Consider the following 22,050-nt stretch of genomic DNA (forward strand, 5'->3'; position numbering starts at 1 on the left):
ATCCCGAGGCGTTCCCAGGCCAGCCGAGAAACATAGTCCCTCCAGCGTGTCCTGGGTCTTCCCCGGGGCCTCCTCCCGGTGGGACGTGCCCGGAACACCTCACCAGGGAGGCGTCCAGGAGGCATCCTGACCAGATGCCCGAGCCACCTCAACTGGCTCCTCTCGATGTGAAGGAGCAGCGGCTCTACTCTGAGTCCCTCCCGGATGACTGAGCTTCTCACCCTACCTCTAAGGGAGAGCCCAGCCACCCTACGGAGGAAACCCATTTCGGCCGCTTGTATCCGCGATCTCGTTCTTTCGGTCATGACCCAAAGCTCATGACCATAGATGAAAGTGGGAACGTAGATCGACCGGTAAATCGAGAGCTTCGCTTTTTGTCTCAGCTCTCTCTTCACCACGACGGACCGGTACAGCGCCCGCTTAACGGCAGACGCTGCACCAATCCGCCTGTCGACCTCCCGCTCCCTTCTTCCCCCATTCGTGAACAAGATCCCGAGATACTTAAACTCCTCCACTTGGGGCAGGACACCCCCCCTGACCTGGAGAAGGCACTCTACCCTTTTCCGGCTCAAGACCATGGCCTCGGATTTGGAGGCACTGATCCCCATCCCGGCCGCTTCACACTCGGCTGCGAACCGCTCCAGCGAGAGCTGCAGATCACGATCTGATGAAGCCAAAAGGACCACATCGTCTGCAAAAAGCAGAGATGAGATCCTAAGGCCACCAAATCGGATCCCCTCAACACCTTGGCTGCGCCTAGAAATTCTGTCCATGAAAGTGATGAACAGAATCGGTGACAAAGGGCAGCCCTGGCGGAGTCCAACTCTCACCGGAAACGAGCCCGACTTACTGCCGGCAATGCGGACCAGACTCTGACACCGGTCATACAGGGACCTGACAGCCCGTATCAAAGGGCCCGGTACCCCATACTCCCGGAGAACCCCCCACAGGGCTCCCCGAGGGACACGGTCGAACGCCTTCTCCAAGTCCACAAAACACATGTAGACTGGTTGGGCGAACTCCCGTGCACCCTCCAGGACCCTGCCGAGGGTGTAGAGCTGGTCCAGTGTTCCACGACCAGGACGAAAACCACACTGCTCTTCCTGAATCCGAGGTTCGACTATCCGACGGACCCTCCTCTCCAGTACCCCGGAATAGACCTTGCCAGGGAGGCTTAAGAGTGTGACCCCTCTATAATTGGAGCACACCCTCCGGTCTCCCTTTTTGAACAGGGGGACCACCACCCCGGTCTGCCAGTCCAGGGGAACTGCCCCCGATGTCCATGCGATATTGCAGAGTCGCGTCAACCAACACAACCCTACAACATCCAGAGCCTTAAGGAACTCCGGGCGGATCTCATCCACCCCCGGAGCCTTGCCACCGAGGAGCTTTTTAACCACCTCAGCGACCTCGTCCCCAGAGATTGGAGAGCCCAACCCAGAGTCCCCAGGCTCCGCTTCCTCAGTGGAAGGCATGTTGGTGGGATTGAGGAGGTCTTCGAAGTATTCTGCCCACCGGCCCACAACGTCCCGAGTAGAGGTCAGCAGCACACCATCCCCACTATAAACAGTGTTGGTGCTGCACCGCTTCCCCCCCCCTGAGACGCCGGATGGTGGACCAGAATCGCCTCGAAGCCGTACGGAAGTCTTTCTCCATGGCCTCTCCAAACTCCTCCCACGCCCGAGTTTTTGCCTCAGCAACCACCCGAGCTGCATGCCGCTTCGCCCGCAGGTACCAATCAGCTGCTTCCGTTTCATTCAATCATTCACTTATTTAACAGCTGCAATTTATTAAAACCCCTGACTCACATCAAGTCATTACTACAGCAGCAACATACTACAGTATGCCAGTAATAAAATAATGTTAACAGACATTAAATGGGATTTATTTAGAAGTGTAAAATAAAGACAGAAGTTTGAGGTAATAAAAAGCCTTTACAAGTTTTCTATTAAATATTCTTGGTTATTTGGAAAGAGCAGTAGCTATAAACTATACTTTTCATTGCATATATTATATTAACTTCCAAAACACTCATGCATCGTACCATAGATTAATAATTTGATTTTTTTTTATTGCCTGGAAGAACAGGCCTTGATTTGTACCAATCAGAAAACCTGAAAACATCTTTATTCTTTCAGTCATGATAACTGCAGTAGCACTATTTTTACCTTTAAATTCTCCAAAGACACGTTACAGAATTCACTATTTATACAGGTATTATACAATACCTTGCAAAATTATTTATATTTCTTGAACATTTACCTTTCTGCTACATTACAACCACAAACTTCAATGTTTTTATTGGGATTTTATGTGATGGACAAAAAGTAGCACAAAGCAGAAGTAGAAATGGAAAAAAACAAACAAAAAGATTCTTGCAAAGTAAAGTGTGGAAAGTCTGGCATACATTTATATTCTGCCACTTTTACTCTAATACCTGTAGAAATCCATTGTGAACTACTGAAGTAATCAAATTAGTAAATATTATAGATAATAAATGATTAGTGAGATTTGGTGGTGGCTGCATCATGATGTGGGAATGTTTGCCTTCAGCAGACACAGGGGAACTGATCAGAGTTGATATGGCCAAAGAAGGATGGAGATAAATGGAAATCCTAGAAAAAAACCCACGAGAGGCCATAATAAAATCTTTTTCCCCAAAAGGCTTTAGTGCATTTAGATTACATTATTCTACATGTAGAGCTGAGCGAGGCAAGAGTTATTTGATTAAGAGTCCCTCGTCTGAATCTATTGAATTACCAGCAGTAACCAAGTCAAAGTTAATCTACGAATATTTCATTAGCATTGACAAAAGTGCAATTTACAATTATATATTTTAACTTAGAGTCCCTTCTGACTGGTGTTGTTTTACAGCCCAGAAAAAATTGTTGAGTTGTTGTCCGGTGAAGAGTCTTCTGTCATTTTGTGTACTGAGCGAAGGGAGAGGCTTCGTTCACTTTACCCTGGAGAAAAAACAAAAGAAGTTCAAACAATCCACCTTTAACTTGCTCTGACAGATCATCAGTAGAGCAGGTGTTTAAATTAGCTAAACAATCACCGCTGTTAGCTTAGCTAATAGCAGCGGTAGGTAATCTACCACAGCGATAATGTGGGGGTTTTCCTCTTCCTCCTTCCTGATATTTTTAAGAGTATAAATAATTTCCAGCATGACATTCAGTAATAAAACATAAATAAAAATAGTCTTTTTTTCTAGTATGCCTTTTATTTAATTTCCCTTTCGGATTAATAAAGTATATATGAATTTAAATGAATTGAATTTGCATTATTTTCTTTCTAGAGCTCTGTCTCATTTATTGGTTAAACAAAAATTATTTTGAATCTACGAGTCTGAACATGCATTAACATTGGTGTATGTAAACTTTCCAGCTATAAAGGATATAATTTATCACACGTATTAACATGTTAGTCCATTTTCCTCCTTCTGTTGTCATTTAGTAACTCAGGGAATAATCTTTCCAATCACAGTTTGCATTATCAGCTTTTTCCGTGGCCCCTACAGTTGGTTATGTATTTTGTGTTGTTCTCCCTGTAAAATGAACTCTGTTCTAGTCCAGCTCAACGTCCTGACAAGGTTTTACTGCAGCTACAGACATGGAACAATAAAGACTTACAAAACAGACTCTTTAAAACACAAGCTGGTGAAATCCAACGCTACACATTTTCCATTTTAGCTTGATTGAATAAATGTAATTATTCTGCACTATTTTAGGTTGTGACATGCAGTGGTATTTCACTGAAGTAATGAGTCTAATTTCGTCATCATCGAGAGAGAAACCCCCTGCTTGATCCTGCATCTGAAATAATATGTGAAGACTCCAGGATGCTGACAGAGTCTGAATACCTGCTGACAAACTGATGGGAGGTTGATAAGTTCTGTTTTGAAAAGAACAAAGCTCTGTCATCAAAGGTTCACCACATTTAATGTCCTTTGAGATATTTTCACACACACAGACAGTTGCCCTTAGACTTCCTGTTTGCGGAAAGAAAGAGTAGCAAACCAGTGAGCTCACTGCTGCAGGGAAGAAACAGAAAAAGAAACACGACCACTGAAGTTTAAAATGCTTTCAAAAAACGTGAAAAACGATACATCAGAAACTATTTTTTCCTCTCTTGTCAGTCAATTTTGTAAAACTCAAGTGTTTTGTCGTCTTTACTTTTAACAATTTGGCCATTACTAGCTAACACTGCAAAAACACAAAATCTTACCAAGTATTTTTGTTTGGTTTCAAGTGCAAATATCTTAATACACTTAAAATAAGACAAAAGTTACTTTTCAGCAAGATATAGGAGATTATTTCAAGTCAGTCATTCTTGAATAATGATTTTAAAAAAGCATTTTTTCCACAGACAGATTTTTTACACTTACATCATGGGAAAGAATATCTTCTTTTGAAATAATCTGCAAGTGGAAGTAGTTATTTTTAATCAATATTAAATAACTATTTACTGAAAACAAGCCTCTATATGTCACTGAAAAGTAAGATAGTTTTGTTTTATGTTAAGTGTAATAATTTGCACTAGAAACTAGACCAAACATACTTGGTAAGATTTTGTGTTTTTGCAGTGTGAACACTGTAAAAACGTGTAATTGGTATAATGCAACCAATTTTACGTGCTTGTATAATCACACGTGTGAACACTGCAAAAAAACAAAATCTTATATCAAAATATGTCTAGTTTTATCTAGAATATCTTAGTACACTTGAAATAAGACAAGTAACGTTTCAGCATGATATAGTAACTTGTTTTAAGTAAATATCTACTTAATATTTAGTTTAGAAAGTGTTATTTCCACTGGCAGGTTATTGTACTTATAAGAAGACACGTTTCCCATGTTAGGTCTGGTACGTTTTCAATAATATTATGGAATTATTAACTTAAAACAAGCTCTATATCTTGCAGAAAAGTTACTTATAAGTTAGTTTTGTCTTATTTAATGTGTACTGAGATATTTGCACTAGACTCTAGATCAAAAATACTTGGTAAGAGTTTGTGTTTTTGAAGTGCAAAGCTGTATATTCGGCTTTATTGGAAAACATAAGTCAAAATCTATTTTAAAGCTTTAATCAAAACAGTTTTGTGCTCACCATGGGAACGTCTTCGAGCCTCTCAAAGTCGGATCTCGAAGATTTGACACATTTCACCGTCACAACCACCAGCAGGAGGCCAAAGACAATTGTAAAGATGCAGATGACGGCCACCAGGCCAGGATTTTCCACCAAGTTGTAATTTTCCTTGTTGCCTGAAAGATCTGAGGTCAATAGCACAAAGAAAAACTGTAATTAATAGGTTATTAAGAGTGTGCAAAACTTAAATTTGAGGTTCCTGAATATTTTAGAATTTGTACCAAAGACCGAGTTGCACTGGTTAAGTAAAAATGTCAATAAGTTAGGTGAAAAGGGAGATGGGGGAAAAAATTGTCTGTTTTGCCCAGCATAGTGTTGCCAACTCTTCAGAAATGAAATGTGCCACTGGATGGCCATAGACTTGCATATCTTACTAATGTCATGCCCTACATGGGATGACTGGCCATGAGGAAGTTATTGTGATAGATGCCGTAGGAGAAAGCAATAAGATTATAGCAAGGACAAAAAAACGGAACAAAAGGGAAAAAAAAAACCCTGAACTACAAAGAAACTTTGCTATTTTTAATATTTTTTTAATATACCTCCCATTTTATTCCAGCCTGGAAAGAACAAAAAATACCTTAGAAGAACACAATGCTGCACTACTAACTATTCTCTTTGCTGCAAGTTAATGGCTGTTAGGCTTTCTCAGTCAGAAACAAATATTTATTGAATTTGAATAATAATTTTTATTTTTTTTTTCTCCAAAGAGTTTTTGCGGCGCTAGTAGCTCGTATTTTTTGCGACAGTAGGCAGACAGGAAAGAGGACGAGGAGAGGGGGGAAGACATGCGGCAAAGGTCGCCGGAACCGGGAGTCGAACCCGCGACGTCCGGTTCGAGGACTCAGGGCCTTCAAACATGGGGCGTGCTAAACCCCTGCACCACCACAGCACGCCCCATGAATTTGAAATAATTAACTGAGCTTACATATCCGATAATTTTTTTTCTGTTGGATTGGATGCCAAAACACTTCTGGTGTGTCTTTGCCTTAATAAGCTGCCACTACTGAATCTGTGTCATCATAACTTTAGTATACCATCAATATCTCTTGACTCAATTACAGCTACAGTTGGGCTATATAAACAGTTTTAGTTTCCCACAAAGGTTTTTGAGCTCTTGGGATCCTGATCCCAGTTTTTGAAACTACTTCCCAGTAACTGTTTGCTAAAGACATTTCGTCCAGAAGTATTTGGTAGAACATGCTTGACTCTCTGACCAGTCATGGCTTGGACACAGAGGGTCTCCGGATGTCCTGAGGTGTTTGTTTCTGGGATATTAGCAGCAGATCTGGTGGCTTTATGCTCTGCAGCTGCTTTCAGCTCATCTATTTGTAGCTTTGGAGGTCAAATAGGTAAAGACATTTAGATCTATTGTATGTCTTTTGTGGGTGGATTGCAAAACTCTGTAGTTGGTTGGAAACCAACATCTATGTTGCTGTGTAATTGCAACATTTCCTGTTGGGTTTCTGTACTGTTTCCAATGCCATTTGCTTTGGTTAAAAGTTATTTTATAGCTGATTTAATTTTAGAGGTGACCTATTATGCTTCCTTGAACAAGTTAGAATAAGTTTGTGGGTTATACAAAACATGTTCATTGCCTGTTTTACACAAAATCATTCTTAGATAATAAGATTCTAGTTTGGCCAGTTCTACCCATTTGAGCTCCTTCCAGATTGAGTCGTTTTAGGGCGTTTTGTCACTTTAAATCCAAATGTGCTGCTTCTGGCCACGACTCCCAACTCAACGTTTAAACTCGCACGTGAAAATGACTGCAAACAGATGCGCAATTATACATCTTTGAAAAGCGTAAGTTGAGCCTCCTGCACAACCAACAAGAATATAGTAAGTGGTTTCTAAAAGGTGAGTCAACAACACTTGTTGTTTCCAGCAACCATTGTACAGTGCATACAGCAGTAAAACCAGCTGACAAAACATGCTGAACTCCACTTCGGTTGCTAGGTAACAGGCTGGGCTTCACTGGGGTTGCTAGTTGAGGTGGAGTGCCTGTTAATTTGTGATGTTACATTCAGGAAGTTTTTGAAATGGGTCATTTTAAAGACTCCAAAAAACATTAACTAATTGCTAAAAACTGGCTGCGTGTTTGTTTATTTTTAAAGCACTTGGGCTGTTTTTAGAAGACGTTGAAACCCAAATGTAAGTACAAAAATGTGTAAAACATGAATTTTGTATAATATCTCCTCTTTAAAAACACTGTAATTCAAAATAAATCTGAGTCCACACAGTAATCTGACCTGAACTGGTTTTGTTTCCCGATGTACCAGCTGTGACATTCAGTGACTCTGACGTTAGAGGGACCGTCTGGCTCTGAGTGACTGCCTGATTGGACGTTTGGCTGGACGTTTGGCTGGTCGTCTGGCTCTGAGTGACTGACTGATTGGACGTTTGGCTGGACGTTTGGCTGGTCGTCTGGCTCTGAGTGACTGACTGATTGGACGTTTGGCTGGTCGTCGTGTTCAGGGGAGCGCTGCTCGGGCTGGTCTTCTCTGCTGTGGCAGTCTGTGGTGAAGTTGAAGTAAGACTGGTGGTCATCTGTGTCGTCGTTTGAAGCTGGGGTGTGACGGTTGATGTTTTCACTGTGGATGACGTTGCTAAGCTCTGGGTTGCATGGGAAGCACTCGTAGCCATCACAGTAGAGGAAACTACACTCCCTGCAAAAGGTAAACAAAAGAAAACAATGTGATTCCATACTTATTGATCAGGTTGAGCATAAATGACATTTCAATCATTAAAAAATATATTTCCTGTTCACTTTAAAATGACTGCAGGTTCATCCTACGATGTTACCTTGTTTATGCAAGATGATTGTTTCCAATGTCAAGGTGTATGCCCCTCCTGTATTTTTAAAGTGAACATCCTACGCTTTTTGGCTAGCTAAATTAATTTGCCTCTCAACTTGCTCTAAACAAACTCGCTTTGATAAAATCAGTAACAGATGTAATAAAACAGGCAAACTCAGTCTTATTTTATGCCAAATCAAGATCATCAATGCCCTCAAAGAGCCTGTTGCGGAGGAATATATTGATAAGATTCAATAACAAACTGTTAAAATATTAATAAATTACCATCTGCATTTGAAAATACTTCTTTTAAAATGAAATAATATTGAACATCTTTTCACACTCATGCAATTTGGCTGCATACATATAAAAATGGCTTTAATTTGATTGATAAAATAGTATTTAAGCACAAAACTGTTTTCTTGAAGATTCTCTGGAGAATAAAGGGCCACATAAAAAGCTATGATGGGCCGAATTTCGCCCCCGGGCCTCGAGTTTGACACATGTTCTAAAACTTCAGACCAGTTTCTGTGTTGACTTATTTGATGAACAGACAAGTTGAAAACATTTAAATACCTTAATAAAATAAAAGTCACTCATTTCAGAAAGTAAAAGTGATGTTACATAGATTTGTTACATAGATTCATTTGACAGAGCAAAATATTCCAAGCCCCTTTTTATCTTGTAATTTCAATTATTATGGCTTCCAGGTCATGGAAACCCAAAATTCAGCGTGTCAGAAAATTATGAAATCTAATCTTTGCTCAGCCAATCCGCAATAAGGAAAATGATTGATGATCATTGATTCTGGATTGGCTGCTTTGACTGTTTTTGATGAAAATGCAAATTTCACAAAATGTCAACAAGTGGTAAAGATCTCGTACTACATTTTTTTTTAAAATATGTTATATTTGTAAACCATATAAAGATCTCTGAGGTAGAAGTCTTCCTCATTGACTGACATACTTTCCAATTCAGTGGCTTCTATAGTAACTTCATTTACTGAGTTGTGTCTTATTGAGAAACAGCAGGCTCTACATTACAGACAGCATTAACCAAATATGACTGTCGCCAACCACATCTTTACTTTTGCTCACACACTATAAATATAAATCTGATCTATCACTTACAGTTTAAAATGGGTAAACTTTGATAAATGTTGGTTAAACATCTGAAAATGGCACCTTCCTGTTAACAGAGAAACACCCTGCACCACACAACCACCTTGAGTAAGCTTTCAAAACTTCCCTCTTCCTGTTTGCATAAATTTGCATCTTGAAAGGGACGTAAGAATAAAACTCAGCTCTCAGCACATTAAACTTGTGAATCTAGCAGACAGAAAGGTTTACTCACCGCGGCAGGCTGTCGCTGTGAGCAGGGAAAGCAGGACAGTGAGGTGCATCGCTGCCGGCATGTTGAGAGAGGAAGCGTCTGCTGCTCCGTCATATCAGTGACATTCAAACACAAACCCGCAAGGCTCGCATCCTTGACAGCAGGATGTGCTCAACAGGAGCGCTGTGAACGTGAGCTGGCGCATATCAGATGCTGCGGGCCGGTCAAATATTTGAACAAAGTGGAGTTTGTTTGCGTTGCTGGTGGCAGCTTCTCACTCCTGAGCAGCTTTCCACTGATTAAAGGGATTTTCTTGACGTTGTTGTTTTTCCCACTTTCTTTCTCTTTCCTTGTTTCAGGTTTTACGTCCAGCGTTGATTTCTGTTCGTTTCTGTCCTAATCGCACATCACCTGTTAATTTCCTGATCTGCTGACGTTTATTTCTTACACTGCAGCAGTTTAAGTTTGGGAACCGGTTAGTTGATAATAAACAAATAAATAAAATGTATTTATCTTTTTATTTTTAACTCAGCTGTATGAAGTGTTAGGGTCATTGTAGAAAGAGGGGGAAATTTCTACCATTGTAGATATAAAAGAAATGAAGAGTAAATTTCTGCCAACAAATTCAGAAATTTTAAGGTTCATCTCAGAAATTTTCTTAATGTTTTTTTATTTCCAAGTTTGAAAAGTCAAACAGTTGCTAGAAAAATTCATATTTTGAGATTAATTTCAGACATTTTCTAGAGAAAACATGAACATTTCTGAGTCAAATTTATGCGTTTTGGAAAGTTTCTGAATTTAAAAATCAAACTTTTTTGACTTTTCAAACTCAAGAATTAGATTATAAATGTATACTTTCATGTTCAGATACTCCAGTCATATAAATATACCACTAAGAGCAAAACATATTGGTTAGAAACCAAATAAATTTAGGGAATAAAGTTTTTAATTATTCATGTTTAATTCGCTTTAATGTCATGTAATAAATATTTTCTCCATGTTCATACAACACCTATTATCATTCAATTTCAAGACAAAACATAAACAAAAATTAAAAATTAGAAAAAAAATAATCTATAATTTCTTTACAGACTTCTGTTTTTAACCAATTATCTACATCATTTAGTAGAGCGCAATCATACAAATAAGAAAAACTACAAATATTTAATTGATAAAATTCACCCAAAAAACCTAATTAATAACTTAATTGGTGGAAACATTTTGTTTCACACATCAAACTGAAAATATACGTGATAAATATTCAGTTTAACAGGATTCAAGTTTATATTTACAGTCTACAGTTCTGTGTAATATTGGATTTAACTATAATCATCTTCATCTCAAGCATCATTCAACAGGAATCATAAAGGATAAACAGATTATTTGGCACAATAATGTTGAGAACTGGACTGCATGTTAAGGCAACGGTTCTCATGGTGGAGCTGGGTTAAAAACAGTTTGGAATCTTATACGGAAACATTTTTAACAACATAGAAAAAGAGAGGTACCGCGTCAGCTTATAGCTTTAGTCGAGACAAAACGCCTCAACAATCACAACGTCTGGAAACAGGAATATCAGCGGTGAGGGCAGTGAAGCTGCTGTCGTCCCTGAATGCTCCTACGGGATTCACCTCTTTCACACACACACACAAAAAACAGGAAGAAAAATTACAAATATGCAGCTCCTCATAGATAAATGCCTTCTTATAGTGTTCTTCAAGAGGAGGAGCGAGGGTCTGAAAGTATAATTAAAATGTTCTCTTGCATTTAATTAAAGTCACAGATAATGAAGAACTCTAAGCTTTTTCCTCCAGAGGTTTAGAAGATGTCCGATCTTCCTGCTGTGAATCCACAGAGCTGCTGTCAGATGTCAGGTCATCCTGCTGGCTCTTATCCTGCCAACAACACAAAAAGCAACAAACTTTAAAAAATGAATAAATAAAAGTGAGTGAGTGAACAGCGTAGACAGAAAATACTGAATTATTGTGTCAGGAAAGCTACTTCTCTATTTCTGTTTTCAAGCTGCCGGATGGGCAAACAGACATTATTAACCAGCTATTTTTTCCTCTAATAATTATTATTATCTAAAGTATTCAGCAGTGTTTGAAATAATTATCTGAAGATACTCAACACTGAATCCAAATTCTGTTCATTAAGTTGATGGGCTTTAATGGAATCTTTATTTTTTATGTGTTATAGTTGACTATTTTGCATAAAACTCATCTTTATATTTATTTTTTTTACCAGGGTTGTTAGCAAAGGAGATAATTCATTTTATTTTACAATTCAATGGAAATTAAATAATTTTTCTGCATTAACCTATAATAAAGCTCTCAGCAAAGTATTTTTGCATTAATGTTCTGATTTTACATGTTATGTTTGTCTTACATAAACAATCGCTGCTGGTTAAAAATAAAAAAGGACACAAACCAGTTAATCAGAACAAGATATTTTTGTAGTAAAAGGTTTTTCTTTATTCATGTCAGGGCTGATTACTTTGACTATATCACAATATAAGCATTTCATATGAGCAGATATGAAAAATTATTGATTTTTGATTTTTAAATATCTGAAATACAACCAAACTGTTGAAACCTAAAACTGCTGCTAAGCAAGTTACTCAACAAGTCGTTGCTAGGCAACTAAAAGGTACTTCACAGACTGTTGCTAGGTAACCAAAGAGCGTGGCAGTTAGTTTTTCTTCTGCTTACATCTCCCAGAATGCTTTGCGGTCTGGATCAGAGAGTTATACTGATATACTGATATTAATTCTTGCTTAATTCTGCTTTAAATGTTTTTTATATAAATGTTTTCATAAATGCTTTTCTAATTTTTTAATATCTGTAGTTTCGGTTTTTAATTGTTTGTGTTTTGCTGTCAGTTTTGGCCAGAGCTCTCCTGAAAAAGAGATGTTTAAACTCAGCGAGACATAACTGAATAAATTAAGGTTACATACATACAGTAATTTAAAAAAGAAATGCTGAAAGACTCTCGAACATCCAAGAACTATTAATTGAAACAATTTTAAAAGATTTTTAAAAACTAATTTAATTTCCCTTTGGGATCAAAAAGGCATTTTTGAATTTGAATTAAAATAATGTCCTAATCTGAAGAAGAAAAGATTTCAGAAAAATTTGAAACTAAAAAAAAATTAATAACAAAAGAATAACTCACTCTGTGTTTAAGATATGAGAGGTAGGTGTCCCATCCTAACGTGACAAAATTAATGTACACGACACGAAACTTGGGTGACAGAAAGTAAAAGTTGATCGTCTGCGCAGCGGGCCAAACACACCAGTCCATCTGCCGGAAAAAAACAGAGAACAAAACCAACAGATTAGCAGAGCAAACACCGTTAACGAGACAAAAGGAGGGGAAAAGCAAGTAACAATAAAAACAATGCAGCTCTGGTTGTTTTTCATCTGTTTGTAGATGAACAACCAGGACGTCTTTACATAAACCCAAACTGCAATTCAGAAAAATGCTTACAAGCATGACAATAACCAGGTAGTTTTCTGCTAAATATTAGACTCTTTTAAGAATTTTTGTAGTTTTGTGTAAACTTTTTAAAACGATATTAATAAAAGTTCCACAGTAGCAACAGAGTAGTTAGATGTTGATTTTTGTTTTTAAAAGGCGAGGACTGCTGCAGTCGTTATCTGCAGAGATAAACGTGAAAAACTGAGAATTAAAATGTCAGCGTGTTCAATAACTGGAACATTTTTACATTAACAAGGTTCCACTTCCATTTTCTTTTGCTCCGAGGAGATGGAGCTACATATTTAACCCCAAATTATTACATTTTATTGATTACAACCACAACTTTTAGTTTACATAATGTTTTAGACCAGACCATTACTATAAAGGCGGTCAACGTTTTACTTCTTAAAAAGTATTTTAAGAGTGACAGATATCTGCTTTCAGCTGCCCTGAATCAACATTTTGCAGAAACATCTTTGACTCCAATTACAGCTGCAACTCTTCGTCAGATTTAGTTCCAGACTTTGACTAGACTCTCCTAACACTTGAATAATATGGTTTAACTTCAACAGTTAGATTTTCTGCTCTGGCTCCATGTTTAGGGCATTTTGAAGTCATTTAACCAGAACAACTTCTTGGTTCTTCTTTGTAGCATGTTGCACTGGATTTTGTATCAGAATGAAGGGGGCTAAAAATATACACACACCACACTTTTTAGATTTAAAAAAAAAAAAGAAAGAAATTATGCATCCACTTCCAAAATGTGTATTATTCTGCGTCTAACACATAAAATCCCAATAAAATATGTTGAACAAGGAGACGAAATGTGAGAAAGTTCAGGAGGGTGTGAATACTTTTCCAAGGTCTTCGAAATCCACATTTTATTTTTTTTACTGTATCAAAGCAGATGATCGTTGGCAAAGGTTCTGCGAAGATCAAACTGATAACACTCCACAGATAAATGCAGTTTTGTTGTCCTGACATCAATTATGTGACTTAGCAAAGATTTCCCAGATATGATGAGTTGCCATGGCGATCCTCTGGGAACCTTAAAGTTGTTCCAGAGAGAGAGGTCAACCAGAGATCGACCACAGTTGATTAGTATTATTTCCTTTCTGCAGCTCGTTTCCAGCGTGGAAAACTACTCCTGCGTCTTCTGAATTACGACTAGAGGAAACATTGTTGTTTACCAGCTGCAGATTTCCAGAATGTTGCTTCATATGTCTGCATTTATTCATTTATTCGCCTTTGGACTCCAAAACATTCAAGATGTGATGAGAAACTATTAGCTGAAAGTGACTTAACATAACTGAGAAATTTATTTTGTTTTTTTATCAGATATAGAGGAGAAATTAGCTTTAAACGTTATTAGATAATGCAAAAAAGGGAGAAAAACTACATTTTCCATCATTCCTATTTTTTAAATTATGTTCTCCTGATCAAGAGCAAAGAGAACAAAAATTTTATATATTTTATACAACATAAAATTCACAGAGTGAACTTCTTTTGTCAGTTAATAGTCAAAAGTTTGTGATGTGTAAGTAATCTCTGCTCTGTGATCTCGGCCACTGCAGCTCTCACAAAACCAAAAGGGAAAAGTTTCTGATTATGGATGCAAGAAGACATGACTGTTTTAGAGGTTTTCATGTGTGTTCTTACACAAAACTTGCATAAAATATCTACAACAGACCAAGGTTATTATAGTTAACTAAAGCCAAAAAAACTGTTTTCTCAGTTTTGTTAACTGAAATAAATAAAAGTGATGAAGGTGAAAAAGTATAACTAAATGGAACAGTATTGTGTGTTTATAAAACTGAAATTATCAAAATAAAATCCTTTGTTTTTGTGTTTATGAATCTATTTATTAGCCATTTGAACTGACTTTTGTTGTTTATTTTTGCCACCCACACGAGCCATTTACATCAGTTGTGGGCAAATTACGTCCCTCCACACTCTTGTGCTGTCGCCGTTTGCACTGGTTCGCAAAATGGCGACAATAAAAGTTGGGATAAAACACTAGAAACAGTTGGTTGTTCCAACAGTAATTGAATCCATTTTTTGAAAATGTTATCAAAAAACATTTCAAAAAAATGCTTTTTTATAACATTTTTATAAAAAAAAAATGTTATCAAACATTTTTACTCAATACTCTGTTTAGTAGTCATTACCCAATCAAAGCATAAAAAACTAAAACTACTATAACCAATAAAAACTAAACTAAAACTAAACAATTTTTAAGTAGCAAAAACTAGCACACACTAACTAAAACTAACTGAATTAGATAAACAAAAAGTCACAACAAAGTAAAGACAAACTAAAACAAAAACCCTAAAACTATTATAACCCTGCAACAGACATTTAAAAGCTTTATGATACTTAGAGTTCTGCATTTCCATTTTAATAGAAAAGGCTAATATTCTACTTTTCATTTGTATTAGAGGATTCATTTTGTTCTTAAATCTGAAAATAGAAACACATTTTTGCTTCATATGTTAGCCTTCATGATAAAACATTTTACTCTGTGTTTCTCTCTGTGAGTTTTATTTTGTAGCAGCGGGGTTAAAAGTGACTCTTTGAATGGAAAAGGTTGCTGACCCTGACTGAGACATTTCCAGGTGAACTTGCCTTGTAAAACTCCCAGAACTTTCCTCTAAACTCCGCCCATCCGTCCAATAAAGAGCGTCCCTGCAGCAGATCCATACCTGTGCAAAACCAGACATGCGTCAGGCACAATGGTCATTAAAGTCGGCATCAGATAAGGTCCAAAACACGAGCAATGAACTTTAATAAACACAAATGAAAACGTCAGTAAAACAATTTATCACAAATGTCCTTTGAACTCCATTTAACTCATCTCACCCACAACTTTACATACAACTCAGAGCAGGATTTCTTAGAAGCATGCGTCATTATGAAAACGTTTCTGTGCTCACACCCGATCTAGTCTTAAGGAATTTGTGTGTGTGTGTGTGTGGGCGTGTGTATGCACAGCGGGTGGAGAAAACATCCCGCTCACTGCCAGTAAACACTCCTCCTAGTCCTACCTATGAAATACCACATTCCCAGCGTCGGTGAGGCGATCAGCTGGTCCACCAGAACCTTCTTGCTCAGCGTCTTCAGTGCTTTGCCCACATAAACTCTGTCCAGCCAGATGTACCAGTAGTGCAGCACTGGGCCCATGGAGCAACCAACCACAAACATTCTGCCTTCAGGGGATAAAGTGATGGAAAACACGAGCAAAAGAACCGCTATGAGTCACTGAACAGGTTTAAACACATGACAGTTTATTCTCTTACATTTGAGCTAAACTATGTGCAAAAAAGGAGGATTATTTTTAATTGCGTGCAGCATTTCAGCTCTGACGTTATGAAAATATTAAAGGATTTCACTCTTATTATGAACATGAGCACTAATGGTCTTAAACAGCTTCTGTAATCTTTTTTGTCTTGTTATCAGGAGCAGGATTATTGAATAACCTTCTTTAAAGCAGCAATGTGGAGAAAATAGTGACATCTAGTGGCGAGGTTGAAAACTTGAATTTTCTTGTTTGTTTGTTTTTTTAATCTGGGCAACTTTAAAGTTGTAATATTTTACCAGAGCTCTTTGTGTATAGCTCTGAATGCATCTATGGTTCTCAAAGTGTGGATCAGAACCCCACTTTGGGTCATGAAAATCTAAATGTTGGGTCCTGAGAAGTGGAGAAAAGTAGAGAAGTACCAAATAATCAACCAGACAGTTAAGTTTTCTCTTGATCTCTAGCTCAAATGTTGAAAAATCAGATTTATTTTTACTACTTAGTGGGACTGCAGCTAGAGATTGTTTTAGTAATAAATTATTTTGGGAAAAAATGGCACATTATGCAAAATTATAATTTAACCACTTAAGCTTATTTTGTACAATATTGAAAATATGTAAAAACTACAAGTAAATATTTTTTTATAAATAAGAAAATAAACATTTTATTGCCTAAAATAAAATAACACAGCATCCCTTTAGCATAAGCTTTTATCATTTGTAGCAAAAGATGCACCTGCGGTTAAATAAATACTTAAATAAGTCCTTTTTGTTTCACTTAACATCAAAACATGTTGACTATTTTTTTCAATTAAACAATTAATAACTGGATAGCAAAAGGTGCTTAATTGGAGAACCTTATAGAATTTGAACCAGCTGAAAATGTAACAAATGTAAAAAATTTTGGATCCCAATTGAACTGAGTCCACTCTCACAACAATTTAGTAGAAATTTTAAACATTAGCTAGGAAGCTTAATGTTGGCAACAGTTTACGTACAGTGGACAAACCAAAACAGATTTCAATTTAAAAACTATATAAATGAGTCAAAGATAATCTTAACACTGCCATGGCTTAGATTAGAGATTATTTTAGGTATTTTATAGCAGTGCTGCATGCAGTCCTTCTGCCCGACCCTCACCTGTCCTCCCCCAGTCCCGGACTCGACCCGGCTCCCTGCGGTTTTCCCGAGTCTGCTGCAGGATGTCTCCCAGCGACAGCATGAGCCCTCCGCTCAGCGTGTTGGTGAGCAGCAGGTACCGGCCCTGGAACAGAGGCCTCCAGGAGAACCGAATCCGGACCAGAAACTCTTTACCCGCCCGGGGAAGCATGATGTTCAGAACGCAGAGACAACGCTCTCATCTGTCAAAGAAAAGAAGGGAATAATGTTTGCTTTGTGTTTGGTTTCACAAATTGAGAGCAATCTGACAGTCGCTTAACGTTTTACAAACAGTCAGGAGAGATAACAGATTACAGCCCAACATCTAACCCTAACACAGGGGTGTCCAAAGATTGGCCCCTGTTTTTTTGTTTTGAATCTTTAACAGATTTCATACAAATTTAGTTTATTGTTGATCAGGTACAACAACAAAAATAGCAATTAAAAGAATCACAATAAACAATTTTTGTTTCTTTAATATAATGGAAACTACTGAACTACCATTAGTTTAAATTTGCCAGTTTTGGCCCCCAGTGTAAAAAGTTTGGATTCCACTGTCCTAACATTTCTGGAAGATTATGAACTGGAAACCAGTGGGAAAAATGAATTCCCATAGCCTGTAAACAGAAGCTCAGGAGCTGACTGAGCTTATCCAACACTTACACAATCAGTAGCAACTGATGCTGCTACTGCTTTAAAAAGGTTTTATGAATATAAAACGGATTAGGCCGGAGAGGAACATTCATAATAAATTAGGTAAGACATGTTTCCCAAAACATTTATAACCTACATGCTTTGAAAAAAACATGAGCTGGATGATATTTCTGAAATACTTATCACGACATAAGCGTTTCATGTCAGTTGATATCAATAATTATTGATTAGTCTTTTGTTTTAAGCATCTGAAATACAGCCAAACTGGTGATGTGACCTTCCCTGTTTTATCCAGTTTTCACTCTACATTGTCGTTTTTTATTTTTCAGTGAATACTCTTTGTATTGAATAGACGAGCAGATGTTTTATTTATTGATATTGATCACATATACTATGTTCTATTCTGTTGGGTTGGAGGTAAATCTGAGTTTTAACAAAGGAAACTTGTCATGATACTGATAATGTGGATCAAATGCAGACTCAAGGAGGCAGCGAGTTTGATGCTAAATGAAGGTTAAATGGAAGAAATGAAAAATAAACTTACACAACAGGAAAAACTAGATAACCGGGAACAAAAAGTGTGAGCACCAGACTGTAACAAAAGGAACCAGTGGTGAATACCGAGTTAAAAATGCTTACAAGGGTTACACATTGCACTCTTCTATGCCTGTTTTGTAATAGCGCAATTGTGAAATAATACTATTTTATTTTGAATCTACAAAGATTTACAGAACATTTTACCATTTTTTTTCATATTTCAATTAAATCTGTAAGTTATTACTGAGCAGATAAAAATGAACAATAACTTTAAGATTTAAAAACAGAAGTAACGGATTGGTGCCCCTAAAGCTCTTTCAGCCTTATGATTTTGAGCTTTGTAGAAAAAAGTTTGGAGAAAACCATTTTGGGATTTTTGGACACTTCTTAAGTGTTTAAAATGCCCTCTTGTGTCTTAAAATGGCTCCTGTTAAGTTTTAATAAATGAAATAGACGTTTAATAAATCACAAACTGCGTTTTCTACAAGCTACCATTAAATAATTTTGTCCAGATTCGATCTGTCCAGTTTGTGTGGATTTTAGGAATCCCAAAAGAGAGCAACTGTGTTCTGAAAAATGTGCAGAATGGTTTACATTTCTCTATTCTGTTTTAGATTTAGAAATAGAGCCAAAGAAAGACCGTCAGTTAAATATTAATTTAGTTAAGAGTCGAAGGGTTCGTGTGTCAAAGTTCACGCAGACAGATTCAGGTGCTGCTTCTCTAGTAAAACGTTAGCTTCAGCCTTTCTATGGGATTTTAAGGTAGAATTAATCACACATTTGTTCCAAACACGGTTAGAATCAGCATTATTATGAACTGTTAAATATACGTATTGTACCACCTGGGACAATTTAATCAGAAACATAAGTGGCAGCTGCTGAATGTCACATGTAACAAACCAAAGGAGCAGGAGCAAACCTGAGCCGGTGTTCTGTAGCTTTTCGTTCCCCCACAGATTTGTATTTCCGCTCACTCCACTCTGACTAACCTGACGTAATTACAATTATCCTTAATCCGTCTGAATAAATCAAATAAACAAAAAGAATATACCAACAGTACAGCTAACTACATAAAATTAAACTGTTCTGGCCGGAAAAAAGAACGCATGCGCAGGAAAGAGATTTGCACGAGTGAAGAAAAAGTTAAAGCGCCACCTTCTGGTAAGGAGGGCAATCAACTGCATAACATAATGTTATCATTACACTATAACCAGAATAGATCATTGGCTATTTATTAAAATTTACTAGAAGTCATATTTAATAAATATGTAAAGTGTTTCTTCAGAGTATTAATTGCTTCAATAGTTAAGAAGTAACATATTCTCATACATTTGTATAGAGTGATTTTTTTTTACAGTGCTAGTACAGCATCACACAGAATCATGAGTAAACTCCACTTCTGCATTTATTTATTTATTTATTTTGTTAACAAGCAGATGGGAAGCAGCCAAGACACCGAGGGAAGCTTTGGATCTGGGATCACAGACATGACTGCAACTCAGAGCAGAATAAAAGTACAAAACAAATACTAGATTATTTGGTTTAAATGTACTACAGTTCATTCCTTGAATTTAAGGAATGAACTGAATATGAATAGCAAAGACTGAGAAATCCTTAAATAAAGTGAAATACAAGATCAAACTCCCAAAGTTCATAAGATTATCTAAAGAGTTGGGGACTCTGTTTCCCCAAAAAGTACGCCATGAATTCAAACCTTGTTGATGGATTTCTTTAACCATTTATTTTGAATAGATATACCTTAATTATTGCTTTTTTTTCATTAGAAAAAAGCAAAAAGCAATAGTTCTTTTCCGTGTTATACCTCTGTTCTGACCAGGAAGAGAGGTACAACTTTCCGGCGCTATGGTAACCTACCACCTACAACTACCGCAGCGCCGCCTGCAGACCTCTACTGAAAAATGCAACTAAAAGATGTTTAATTTGCTCATGACTTTACCATCTTTTTAATGCATCTAAAATATAAATATGCTTGTATTTTTAAAATTATACACTTTATAATTTTTTTTTAAATAATCAAAGTGAACATTTAAAAAATGACTGATATTTGTAAGTACAACTTGTCTGTTTTGTTAAACCAGTTCCTCCTCTCATGTTCTCCCATTAAGGAATTAAAAAAGTAAAAGTAGTTAAAAATTATTAAGTGAGTTACTATATAATAGACATGCTACACAAAGTTTTATATATTGAATAATAATTGGCTTTATATATCATATTTAAATGCTGTTTCAGAGGAAGAAAGAAGTATCTGTCAAACTCACCAAATTAACTTTTCTGCAATTAGGTCTAAGGATTTTATCATTCCACGGGCTGAGATTTATATTTAGCTCTTGCCAGTGTTCTTTTGGTATTGATTTTTCCTGCAGTGATATTTCTCACAGTGAGAATCATAAAGTCGGCGTCTGCTTTTGTAGAAATGGCAGCAGTGGTTACTGCTGACCTCCTGATCAATAATTCAGCCTCTCCGGCAGCGCTCATCAATAATAAATGACCGGTTCATTATTTGAGGTGGAATGTTTCAGGACTCTCGTTGCGGCCCGTGATTGGTCAGAAGAGCTGTCAGTCCTCTGCGGGGTCTCCTAAGCCCCGCCCACATGTCAGTTTCACAAAGGCCGAGTTAAGATGGCGGCGTTACAGTGACACAGGAAATGAGTTTGGCTTTCAAAACAAAGCGTTTCTCAGCGCAACCTTTGAGAAATCTAAGCGACATTAATAACTGAACAAGTAAGCATTTAATCTATATTTATTACAAATAAGAATAAGAAAATGGCAATTAAATAATATGACAACTACAAAAAATGTCCAAATATATAAGTCATAAGTCATAAGTCCAACAAAATAAGTGGTAGTATTACATGATCACTTCTAAGCTCACTAAAATATAAACTACTTACATTTGAAGTTAAGTTAGAAGTTGTTTTTCTGTCTTTTTAAATTGTAGATGCAGCAAACGTTTCACAGTTTCACTCAATGTTGTTGTTTTATTTCAGATTTATAAAGTCTAAAATATGTTCTTAAATGCCAGAAAAGAAATGATGGAATATGTATTAAAAAGCCATATTTGTGGGATTTTATAGTTTGGTTTAGATTGGATAAAATGCACAATAAATGTTAAACTCGTGGACTCAATTCTTGATTTAATATTCACATAAGTTTTATGAACATATTGTTCATATATGTCACTTAAAGACCTATTCGCTTTCTTTCTAATATATTCAAATAGATAAATATTCAGATTTACCAGTGGAGCTATACTTTGCACAACCTGCATGGGAATAAAATTACAAATCTAACCATGTAAAAAAACTGTTTCTAGGAGCAATATTTAAGTTGGTATGCAATAAGCATGTGAATGAACGTCTGTGATGATACTCTACAAAGGCAGCGGAGCTCTTTTCCAAACTGCTTTAGTTTGCAAAATGTTAATTCTTTCTGTTTATATTTTACTTTTAGTTCTTAAAATATAGAAATGGGTGCATGAAAAACTATTAACAAACATCCAATTTAGTATTTAAAAGTACCAGGAAAGTAATTTGTGAAATAGTTTGATTTATATGTCCAGACATAAATTAGTAGATTAAATAGAGTTCATAACCTGTTGTAGAATAAGTTGCACAAGAGAATGGTATATA

At 36.8% G+C, this 22,050-nt stretch overlaps 2 protein-coding genes across 2 annotated transcripts; both read right to left on the reverse strand.

Moving 5' to 3' along the window:
* Positions 1-1,869: 1,869 nt before the first annotated feature.
* On the reverse strand, positions 1,870-9,447 carry LOC102236834 (cell wall protein DAN4-like). Its single transcript, XM_023339240.1, has 4 exons — positions 9,299-9,447; positions 7,400-7,816; positions 5,109-5,272; positions 1,870-2,963 (listed from the first exon to the last, which is right to left on the reverse strand). Exons 1-4 carry the CDS (start codon positions 9,357-9,359, stop codon positions 2,919-2,921), a joined length of 687 nt encoding a protein of 228 aa, XP_023195008.1. The 5' UTR covers positions 9,360-9,447; the 3' UTR covers positions 1,870-2,918.
* Positions 9,448-10,226: 779 nt separating this feature from the next.
* On the reverse strand, positions 10,227-19,515 carry mpv17l2 (MPV17 mitochondrial inner membrane protein like 2). Its single transcript, XM_005800841.3, has 6 exons — positions 19,320-19,515; positions 17,192-17,412; positions 15,802-15,963; positions 15,383-15,459; positions 12,452-12,580; positions 10,227-11,172 (listed from the first exon to the last, which is right to left on the reverse strand). The coding sequence occupies exons 2-6, from the start codon at positions 17,379-17,381 to the stop codon at positions 11,074-11,076; spliced, it is 657 nt and encodes a 218-aa protein (XP_005800898.1). The 5' UTR covers positions 17,382-17,412; positions 19,320-19,515; the 3' UTR covers positions 10,227-11,073.
* Between the last annotated feature and the right edge of the window lie 2,535 nt (positions 19,516-22,050).

This window comes from Xiphophorus maculatus, chromosome 9, assembly GCF_002775205.1.
Source record: "Xiphophorus maculatus strain JP 163 A chromosome 9, X_maculatus-5.0-male, whole genome shotgun sequence".
In the NCBI taxonomy this organism is placed as follows: domain Eukaryota; kingdom Metazoa; phylum Chordata; class Actinopteri; order Cyprinodontiformes; family Poeciliidae; genus Xiphophorus; species Xiphophorus maculatus.